We start from the raw sequence: 12,761 nt of genomic DNA on the forward strand, positions 1-12,761 counted from the left end.
TTATTACCATTATTATTATTATTTATTTTTATTATTGTCATCATTAATTATTTTTACATTTTATATATTATGTATATTGTATATAAAAGAAAAAAAAATCACAAATGCCGATTTGTACGTATATTAGTAACACATTAGTATAATTCAATAATTATTTAATTAAACGTATAAAATAAATTAATATTTGCTCAACATTGAGCACGCTTGCGTGGCACATTTTTACAAGAATTTCTAAAATAATACTATATAATAAGTGTAATAAGTGTAATTTACTATGGCAAACAGTTGCCGATTGAAGACAATGGAGTATAGATTTATTGGCTGTGGTACACAATGGCTAAAATAATCACCCGCAGTTGTGCAATCTGTGATATTCGTACCTATTACATTCACAGATTTCAACATTGGTGATTCTATTGTTTCAAATCCGCTCAGACCGGACGAGAATTGTTTTGACAATGTATCATTATAGATAAAAATAAACGCATTAACTCGGACAGATAATGCCTAGTATTTGGAGGTACCAAACATAATTATACGCGACAATTCTGATCAGGCGATGCGGCGGATCTGTAGTAATAAATATTGGCCTCGAAAAACAGATATTAAAATACATTGACCGTTAAATTAATAAATAAAATTAAAGTTATACTCATTTTGACTAGCTGTGTACACATTTACGAGATTGAGGCGTAGTTATAAAAAGAGACTTAAAAAAATATCATTTTCGTATATACGTTAGATAGGTGAAAATATTTGCATTATTTTATGCACAAATACGTACTGCAACGTTCCAGTGGTGTTTTTAGAACTATTCAGATACAACACGGATATTATATCAATATTTTTAACAATAATAAAAAAAAGAACTGTCTCATTTTTTTTTTTTTTTTTTGAAACTAAAATATTTCCTTATAACGATTCGTGGCTCGCAGTAACTGACAAAATAATAATTTATCGGTATTGGCGGTCAATCTGTTTCATCTCCTCGTTCTCGTTTTACTAATACACCACTGGGCGTTGAAATACCTATTATAATAGTTAAAATAAATTATTATCCTGCACTTTGATTAGTGCCTATTATAGTCTACGCTCAGCCTATACTGGTTATTGTCACGGTATTAAAAAAGGTGACATTATTTTTTTTTTTATAATGGCGATGTTTTGAAAATAATTATGCACATTCTATTACGTACTTTATTGTGCGGTCTGCATCAAGTCTCCAGTCGTAACGCACGCCCACCTATGGTCTCCGAGTGTGTAGTACAATATTCTAATAAATTGCGAGTTCTTCTATATATAATAACGCGCTTCGTGCGACGTCTATAATTATGTTCTAAATCATTATTATTATATAGGCGATAAAAGATAATAGTAGCAAGAGGAGAGAAAAATAATAAAACATTAACACTAATCATCATTAAAACTACTTAGGTACCTACGAGCATCGTTGCACCGGAGGAGAGCAGACTCTTAAACTTTGTATTATGGCTGGTGTGCATAATAATAATAACAACGAAACCGTCATCATCTATATAACATTATATACATGTGACGCAACGAAAGATACAACCAGTGGCGCGTCATGAAACTTATTGGCCCTAAATTCTATGAAAATTAGAGGCATTCCTATGCACAGAAATCAAACTATTAAACAGTGACGGTAAAAAAAAGAATTTGACGCTTTAGAGTTTTTTTCACGTTTCAAGTCAAATTATTTTCAACGTACCTTTATGTGATTTATATAAAAACAGATGTCCGGTATTTTTTGATATTTTTTTAACGTGACGATATAAAGGTCCTGTGCCCCTCCCCCCCAACTCGGGCGTTTACGTCGGCCTAAACACGCCACTGGTCACATACCTACAGTTATATTATTTTATGCAAGCACGTCCCCCGGCGGCGACCGACTGCGGGATTATGGTTTGTTATGGTTCTGCTGTATAATATACTATACACGCGTAACACGTGCAGACCTAACCCGACGAAGACTTATTAATCGGCCGATCGGACCGGGCCTACGTCGAAGTCGGGGCGGGACGGGCGCGCGGGGCCCGATAATCACTGCGACGGGCGCGGGTCGTAGGGCTCGGCGTCGAGGCCCACGTAACGGTTGTTCTTGCGGTGCACGAACCCGGTGCCGGGCGCCGTGTTGTAGTAGACCACCCTCCTGATGCCGAACGGGTCGACGTACCCGAAGCTGCCGGCGCGCGTGTCGCCCGCGTCGTCCGACTGTTCCTCGTGGTAGTGCCGGGGCAGATAGTACTTGAAGCCGTTCCGGACGAACGACACGCCGTCGTACTCGGCCTGTTCCGTCAACGGCCCCGGCGTAGTCCTGGCCGACAAGTCCACCACCTTGCGGTACGCCGGCCGGAACGTGTGCGGCCGCAACGGTTGTTCGTACAGCGGCGGCTGGCGTTCCGCGGCCGTGGACGCCGATACCGTGGCCGCGGTGGACGACGACGACGACGACGACGAACGACGTCGGTAAGGCGGTCGACGCGCGTCTTCGTCGCTGTCCCCGCTGTCCCCGGCGGCCGCGATCGAGTTGACGTCCACAGGCCGCACGGAATAGTAATCGTCGTCGTCGGCGGCGGCGATGGGCGACGGCGTGCTGCTCGGCTGCGGTTGCCGGAACCGCGACGCCACTGAACGCGGTGGCGAACCGGCCGCGGGGAATCGCAGTGGCGACGATTGGGTGTCGGACGGGTATACGAACGGCGAGCCGCGCCACGACGACTCCCTGGGCGGCGGTTGGGTGATCGCCACTACAGCCGGCGGCCGGTTAACGACCGTGGCCGTGGCCGACCGGTACGGCGACGTCGAGACGGCCGTGCCGGCCACCGCCGGCGCGTACTTGGCCACCGAAACGGCCTGTCCGACGGGCGTCTGAGTGCCGACGAACAGCTTCTTGTTCTTCACTATTCTATAACCTGCGACACAGATAAACGCAAATGGTAATGATATTATTCCACGTCAAATTCAATTTCAAAAATATTATGTTTTAAATATTCTTCGATGGTTTATTTTATTTGAGCGTCTAAATAAAAATTAATAATGTATTACTCGTAAAAAGAAAATAATAAGAATAACTTTATTGCAACTATACGAACTGTCGAATGTGAAAAATATGCTCAAAAGACAGAATATCTGAATATCTACACAAAATTATGCAAAGTTAATAAATGAAATGTTCAAAAGACTTCCTTTTCAATAAAGTGTATTAAATGCACAGTCTGTGCATCATAGTGGGCAATGGCCAATGGCTAATATGGCTAGTATGTTGTAGTATAAACGTGTAAATTTAAATCGTTGGTAAAGCCACGGACGACGTTAAGCATCATCGCTCATGTTTTGTTGTTACCGTTTTTCATTTAGTCAGAGAAATTATTGAAAAAAAATTAATTTGATTAAGTAATTTTTTTATGTCGGTATAGATACATAAACCATTTGTAATTTCCCTACGATTTTATTTTTTCCCAAATTACTTTTTAACGTTGATTTAAATCTAAACCAATTTTAAGAATTTGCACATATTTATAGCTATTAATACTTTTTTGTTTAAAAGGCAAACATTTGAAAATTTTTCAAGTTGAGCGTTGTAATAGTTATTATATTAAATTATAATACGATTAACAATATTATACATTAATTATAAATATAACCTAACTGTATAATACTGCTGCAGTGTTATAAAAATTGTAAAAAAAAAGGTATACTCGAAGTTATATTGGACAAGTTTTTTTTTCGTTTCCGCCCATCCCACGCACGCAACATAATATAATACTAAAATCGCGTCCTTCATTTTTAGTATATACCATATAAAGTGGTCATCATATATTAACTTGTGATATTTTTACCGATTATACATTTATATATACTGTGATTTAAAAGTAACATTATTTTTACATTATATACAGTAGCGGGCTAACAAAGGGATTTAAAATAGTTTATAATGCCTAAGGCTTTAGTTTAATTTTTTTCTCTTGTTAATGTATATAAAATTGTTAATGATGATAATTCATTGTTATTTTTTTCAATAAAAACAAGTTTTTAGTTTGTACAACATTTAATAATAAATAATACTCGGCTCATAACTTTTTGTTAAATATCGAGTTTCCCAATTAAGTTTTAATAAAAATTGTTAATTGTTACTGTCGGTAATACTAGTAGATTTGTAATTCTGAAATAAGCTATATTTATTTTCATGAAAAGCTAGTATGTATATAATGTTAGTATGCGTCTAATATTTGTTAGCTTTTATTATAATCAATATAGTTAATTTTTATATTATAATTTTATGATTTAAATATTTTAATTTATTTAAAGGTATTTTCATCTTATATGATCTACAAAGTGTTTATTTTTTTATTCCAAACATTATAAAAATTTTGCAACTTTTCATGTCCCAATATATGTATGTAATAGAAAAATAAAAAAAAATCAATTTTCCACATTTTCCATTATTTTCCATGATTACATTGCACGTATTCTAATTGCTATATGTACGTATTAACGGCTGTATTTTTCTTAATTATTCTTTTTGTTCGTGGATATTTTTGAATTTAATTTAGGACTACATTTATGTGGTATATTGTTTATAATACCATCGACATGTCTTGAATATAAAGAGAATTTATTTGCAAATCAGTCGATCGTGATCGTGTCCCTAATACATATTATTATAACGTCGATCAAATATTAGATGATCATAAAAATTAAATCAAAATAAATAATCCTTTTTAGGTATTTCTAAAAAAATTCTATAACGACAATAAATTTTGCATTAAATTTAACAGTACTTAAAAGTATTTTTATTTACCTATATTAAAATACTAAATATGTTAATAAAAATTTATATTTATTAAAAGGTATATTATAATGAAGATACGAACAGTTAAATTTTTAGTATTATAATCGAAATTTGAAAAATATTATGCATTTTTATTATTTAATTTATAAAATATTCTATATTACCTAATACTTTGATCATTTTAAATCGAATGGTATTATTATCATTTAAATATAAAACTTTTATTGAAAGATTTAAATAGGTTATATAAAATTACACATTATTACCTTCACAGAAAATAATCTGTATATTGTTGTTTTAATAACTGCACAGTTAAAAATGTTTCTTTGTAATTTACATAAAATTTTTATGATGCGTGTAGTACGTAATTGAATAACTTTTACTATAAAATTACTACATGCTGTTGTGAAAATATACTAGCTCATGTTCTATAAAAAATAAAAAATGATCTATTTGGGACATTGAAGTGAATAAATTATTAGGCTTATAAAATTAAATAATTATGAGTTGTGACTATCGAATTATAATAAATATACCTTCACTCTGCAGACTATTTATATTTTACGCGAATAAATATTTAATTAAAATTTAAATACGTAATAAAATACTACCACTTAATTATTATTAGTATTAGTACCAATTTAAATAAATTAAGTTAAACAATTTCTTTGAGTGTAATAATTGCATTTAGATAAAATAATTTTTATTGTAACAATATGTATGCATATATTATATAATATGTATATATATATTTATATAATATAAGGGTTTTTGTGTTGTAACTATGAAGTATAAATGGATTGTGAATTGATATAAATATAATAGATTATAAGCAATAGTTTAACACTTAATGATACTTTTTTTTTGCGTGTTTAATATAGTAAATTAGCATTATTAATGCAGATAATGTAGAATTATTGTAAATATTATTAATTGTATGTAATTGATTTATAACATATAACAAATAATAATAAATTTAAAAATTTATAATTTGCAATCAATTTCAATATTGCTTTAGTTAAACAATAAAATATGCTTTAATTTTTTATGATTTATAGACATGCAAATATGTAAGTAAAATAAAAAAACTGATGCCAAATGTAAAATTAATTAATAGTGTAATAAAATAACAAAGACATTTTTAAATAAAAAAGTAAGTATTTACGATTTATACGACTTACAGCTTGAACGAGTTACAAATTATGGGGTATCATATGAGTTCAACTCAAATCATATAATGGAAGCTGATTACTCTAATTTCATAAATGTTTGAACCCAAAAATAATTTTAAGAGAATTATACTTTTTTATGTAATTATAAAACTATTCATAAAATTACACGTTTTTATAGATAAACGTAAAATATAAATATCATAAAAGATTTATGATGTGTAATGAAAAAGTATGAACGATAACTGACTTAAAAATATGTTTAGAACAATCTCGAAAAGATCTTAAAGAAATTACATAACGTACATGTAATACTGTACTATAATGTAATTCTGTTGTAGAACATTTTTTTCAACACTTGAATTTTAAATATACCACAAAAACGTTTGTATATACTATACTTGTACACTATACAGTATGGTGCATATATTATAGTTCAGAGTACAGTTTATTGTAATATATTATACTCAACTATTTAGTATACAAGTATTACACTTTAGTCACGATTTAAAAAAAAAAAAAAAAAGTTTTATTGCTATTGCGCAAATCCGTCATACTAATATACTGTGCTTATTGAGAATTCAAGAAATATAATTTAAAATATGCTTACAAATATTACGTGAATTTCTTAATAAAATGTGTTATTTATTTTATTTTTTATTTATGTGTTAAGTTTAAGAGTAAAATACAAGAAAAAATATTGAACACAGAATGTGTCACGGACTTACCCTTCGAATCGGCTATATAGTCGTTAAGCCTCAAATACCCGTCAGCGTCTACCCAGCCATACGTTCCGACCACACTTCCATCTTGTAGCCGCCTCTCTTTACGATACTGACCACTAATTGTTTGATACTTGAAATACCTTTCGGGCCCCTCGTCCGTTTGTATATGATACTGCGTATTCGGCTCCGTGTCCCATCCTCCGTCAATTTTGGATGCTACTGTTCCCAAAATGGCAAGCTGAAAATAAAAATACTCATGTTGATAAATAAGAACAATGATATTGGATGTTATGTACTATATTATTAATTATAAGCATTTTAATTTACTATATAAATGATCTTTTGGACTTTAATTTTTCTTCAAACACAGTATTTAAGCTACTTGTCGATTTGCAGTTCAGATGAATTTATTATGTATGATGACACTGGAACTTTTACCTACCATATAGTATCAAACTCTGAACTAGCGAATTTTTAGCAACATGATACAAGAATAATTTGTTATATTATATATACGTTTTTAGAATAAAACAATATTATTATCATGATTATATTATGAGTATATTATATTGTATGTAAACATTATATTATTCATCCTGGAATAGTTAACAATATTTTTCTATCAACAGTTATCGTTTGGTTATCGATATGAAAAATTACTATCTGATACATAATATTAATCAACCGGTTACAATAAAAATTTGACTCACAAATTGTTGATGATAATAATTATTACATTATAGGTGGATAGAATAACTATCTGGACAAGACAAAGAAAACCATAACCAAGTAACATGTAGTGCGAGTATACCTTTGATAGGTAGGTACGTATATATTTTTTCTTGCGTATGGTCACTGGTCAGTGCTTTTTAAGGTATTTGTTCGTCCAAGAACCTATTCTTTATATTATTTTACTAGGTATCTATATACATTTCTTAACGTTTACGTTTATTCAAAATATTTTCATTCTTTTAAAAATTTAATATACACAATAATATACAATATATTGTACATACGCTGATGGTACCTAATTAGAAAGTTTTAATTAGTTCTAACGAACGTATTTTTTTTTCAAATTTATCTATATTATATTGGTACTTATAGCTAGTAGGATGGATCTGCAAAGGTATGGAAGTTTTTTCATCTTATTTTACTGCATTCGACTGGTTTATGATAAGTTTAGTTATGGTATTATGTAGACATGCAATATTGTAGTAGTAGTAATGTATACTACGATTTATTCAGAGTAACATAAGCGACTATAAATTGTATACATAGAGTAAAAATATATATTATCAACATGTATATATATATATATATATATAAGTGTATGTTTTTAAAAACTGAGAATGTGTATTGTTTCATTGTGTATTCAACGTATACTCATACACTCGATAGTCAATGGAGCTGATTTACGTGTCATTTCATGCACACTTATAAATAAACACAAACGTCAAGACTGAAGAGAACTAACTTGTAATTCATCCACGTACAAACAAATATGTATAGATATTTTAAAAGTTTGTTTGAAAATATTTTTTTAAATAAAACGAATAAATAAATTTTAAAATAATATTTATCATTATTTAATAGTATATATAATATAAATACTGTAATTTTATAATTCATAATATAGAACACAAAATAATATGAAAAAAATAAGTTAAATAAATTTTTGACTGACTTTATGCCCTAAACATAATATACAAATAATTAGTAAGTAATGTTAAAATTAATTTTTATAAAAGTATACTTTAGAGATTAAGTTTATTCTTAAAATATATTAAATATTAAAATCATAGAGGATTGGATAAAAGTAATATTTTTAACATAAAATATCAATAAATAATATTATTTTACCATAAGATAAGTAGTTATCTAACACACTATTAAGCCTATAAGTAAGATTAAAATTGTTCGATATATTTAAGAATGTGAGTATGCTATTAAAATAAAAATAAAATATTCTAAACTTTTAAGCTATATGTTTTAAACTTAATAATTCTAATTGGATAAATTTCAAAAATTTTAGAAGATTCTGAGTTAAGTGATGAATACATAGATTTTATCACTATATTTTTTTTTTGTGTATAAGTAGTGAGTACGTCATAAGTTATCAATAAAATGCTCTAATTTTCGAAAATAAAGTGATTTTGGGTATAAAATTGGATCTATTTTGTACTTTGGAGAGGTTAAGAATAAACATTTTCAATACTTATTTTCATAATAGGAAAAAATAAAAAAAAATTAAGGAAAACGGGCATTTTTAGGAAAATTTAATTTTTGACGAAATTGATTTTTTTTATTACAAATTGAAAACGGATAATTGTGGATATCTGTAACGTATACCAAATGTTTATACTATATTTACAATATTTTAAAAATATTTTGACTATTTTTAAACTTTAGTAGAGCCTTGATAGTCAGGAAAAATTCAAACCGAGCATTGTCCGGATTACCGGAGCGTTCTCGAAATTACCTACTCCAACGACTAAGATTTTTATTTTTTATTCCACCGCCTTTGTATTTAATGCACATAAAATTACGAAATAATAAATAAATTTAACATTATTAATAAAAAAAAAAAAAAAATGCGTATAACAATAGAATTTGAGTATAGGTACTTTTAATTCCGACCAAACTACAAATATATTTACGAATAAACGGATAAACTGGATTATCTGGAGTCCGAACTATCGAGGCTCTACTGTATAGTATTGGCATGAAAAATTTTCAATTTTTTTTTTTAGTTTAGTTTGATGTCAGTAATTGAGTATAAATACTTGAAAATTTAACATAAGATCCCACAAAAACAAAAGTTATTACTTTATCAAAGTATCTGCAGTATGAAAATATTAAAAATATATACGCGCAATTTTTTTGTGTGCGTTTAAAGTTAGAATTGTGATGAAACTTGTTGAAATCGGAAAAGTTGTAAGCTAATACTACGGTACACATATATATTTTTAAAATAATTTAATAAATGCAATATTTTTACCTACTATAGTACTTAAAGTAAAATAAATTATTTTAATAGCTGTATCAAAAACATATCACTTTTTAGTTATATATGCTGATTGACCGTTTTCGCTCAAAATTATTTTTCGTATACAATGATAAATCATTGAATTTAAATTTAACAAACTTTAAATAGTGACCCACTCGATATCTAATGTACAGCAGAACGATACAAGCTGTTTACCTATAGATTTTTTTTATTAATTATTTTCAAGACTTGGAACTGATTGCACTGACAATTTCCAAACAATTATGCAATTAAATTTATCGAAAAATGCTTTAAAATTATGTATAAAAATAAAACTAGAAAACAATATATTTATATGAAAGAAACAATAATTGTTACCAAGTGCTTAAATTTGTTAAATATTATATTTAAAAAAAATAAAAAATATGAAAATATTAGGCTAATAAAAAATACACAAAAATTAAAAACCCAAAAAAAGAAGTCTTTATCCCTATCCATAAATAAGTATTGATTACAGTTTTATAATTTTTGAAATATGACATATAGAAGACCTATATGTAGATAATACTTATCTTAGATAATACAATTTATTGTGGTTTTTGGCACCAACGTAAATCGTTTATACTGCCTTGTTTTGGAATTAAAATTATTACTATACGCAATAACAGCAGTGATATAATACATAGCCATTGTGTCATGAATAATAAAAGAATGATTAATTGGTTTTTACCTTTTAAGGGAAATCTTAAATATATATATATATATATATAAATTACAAAAATTTCATTTTTTACACTAATTAATAATAGAGTAGATTTCGTAATTTTGACAAATTTACTTTTCATCTTTTCATCTATATCTTTATTAATAGTAATAATAATAATAATAATAATAATATAAAAATATTATAGGAACACCAATGTACATAACATAAATATAAATTATTATATTATATTTGTTCAATTTACGTCACCGATAATATTATTCACAGCATGCAGTATAAGCTATACATTAACCGCAAGACGACATTTCGTAATAGTCAATATGTTCAGCCTACACCGGTTTACAAAATATAGAAGAACTCATTACTAATTTTTTTACACCCACGAGAAAAATAAGACTTCAAATAGATATTTTTGTTTACTCATTTTCATTTATGGGTTATATGTAATACGGATATTTCGTAAATTTATGTTTGCGTTTTACATGGATATTGCGCAGCAATACTACTGCAGATGCTGTTTTATAGGTGTATTATATTATTAAAATATGTACCAGGAAATATTACTTTACTATGTTGTTAAATAGGGACGTATCGCGAAATTTCCTCACGATAATATATTATAATATGTAAATTATATACACTTTTTAGTATTGACACCTTATAATTAGATAACATCTTTTTTTATGTAATAGTTCAAGTTTGTTGAAATCAATGTGTATAGATCATAAAAATAAACGAAAATAATTATACACTTTTTTTTTCAAATAACAATTTTATTTCACTATTACGAGATAAATTTTAAATAATCATTAGAATATTAAATAACTACAATTTGATAAAATTAACTTTAAGTAATTCAGTAATTGTAAAAATAAAATAACAATGTAAACCTATCGTATTTCGAACCTTCATTTAGGCTCGATCATTAACGCAAAACGCTGTTGCCTCATCAGACATCCCACTCAACCATGCTGGATAATTTTTGTAAAATATTTTAGGTCGTCTAATTTAAATAACTTATCAAACTATAAAATATACTAAAATAACAATGTTAGAATATGTTAAAACTCGCAAACGTATTTTGGGAATATATTAAATATATTTTACATCAACTTTTTACAAAAATAACGTATACACCAAAAAGTAAATTAAATAATAACTATTACAGTATAATATATAGTTTTACTAGAATTGAATATGCCTAAAAACTACATGTCTTATAACTATTTTAAAATAAGAGTGAAAAATCATATATTTTAAATATATTAAACTAGAAAATTTATAGGTATTTATACAAAAATTGTTGTGTTTAAACTGATAGAATTATACCTTTATTACAGAATATTTTTTTGTAAAAGAAAAGTAATAATCTGTAGCACTATAGTCCTAATTCATGCAATTTAATATTGTATGGTTACCTATTAATTATGAAAGAAAAGAATAATGCAGCAATTTAGTAACATCAACAATTTCTACAACTTTACTTATAATACTATACTGTATGTACTTTTTTATATTATTGTTATATGTTGCTCGAGTGTTGTGAGAAAAATCTTGTGGACCACGGGTGTCAAAACGTAACAATATTATTTACAAAAAAAAAAACCATCGACTTCCGTGAGAGGACTAGAGTAGAAAGTTTCGAGTACGGTCACGATCGCAGTCGCAACCGATTCGGTAGTAGACTATATATAACTATACATAGTATTTAATATATTTTTCACACTATATTTCGAAATACGTCATACATTTAATATCAACGTTCGATCTAATTCAACATTGAAATTTTATTCACGTCTAGAAAATGAACGGAATGTAATTATTGTGATTTTGAAAATACTTAAAATGTTGATTTCTATATTTCCGGCGGCCAACCGTAAGTATTTTTTCAGGCAATAATTTCTAAAAGTTTCGATTTAATTTTAAGTTTTTAAAATTATTTTAAATAAAAACATAACGAGTACCGTAATGTAAATATTTCAATATTTGTTTGTGTTGGCTGAATTATTTTTGTTTTGTTTTATTGCAATTTTCTATTTAACAATATTTAACATAATTACAAAAATATAATGGACATCACGTAATTTTTATATTTTATTCAAGTTCCATAAATGGTAACGAATTGCGATCATATTTAAATATATTTTTTTTATATACAAATGAAACAATGATATAATTTAATGCGTGGGTGACGAATCACATTAATAATAAATTTTTATTGAAACATAACGCAGTATTTAAATTTACATGTTGATTGTTTATTGCGATGATATTAACTACTCGTATTAATTGATTTATTATAGCAATTATTGGCTAATATCATCCACAGTGATTTTAACGGTAG

At 28.3% G+C, this 12,761-nt stretch overlaps 1 protein-coding gene across 2 annotated transcripts in view; it reads right to left on the reverse strand.

Annotated features, from left to right (window-relative positions):
• Positions 1–31: 31 nt before the first annotated feature.
• LOC112601074 overlaps positions 32–12,761 on the reverse strand; it is a 30,398-nt gene continuing 17,668 nt past the window's right edge. For both annotated transcript variants that reach the window (XM_025348507.1, XM_025348498.1), the window contains exons 2-3: positions 6,711–6,945; positions 32–2,933 (exon numbers count right to left, since the gene is read on the reverse strand). In XM_025348507.1, the coding sequence (XP_025204292.1) occupies positions 2,062–2,933; positions 6,711–6,945 (1,107 nt within the window). In that variant the 3' untranslated portion in view covers positions 32–2,061. The remainder of the gene's footprint in view (positions 2,934–6,710; positions 6,946–12,761) is intronic.

This window comes from Melanaphis sacchari, unplaced genomic scaffold, assembly GCF_002803265.2.
Source record: "Melanaphis sacchari strain LSU unplaced genomic scaffold, SCAv2.0 Contig0_pilon_pilon, whole genome shotgun sequence".
In the NCBI taxonomy this organism is placed as follows: domain Eukaryota; kingdom Metazoa; phylum Arthropoda; class Insecta; order Hemiptera; family Aphididae; genus Melanaphis; species Melanaphis sacchari.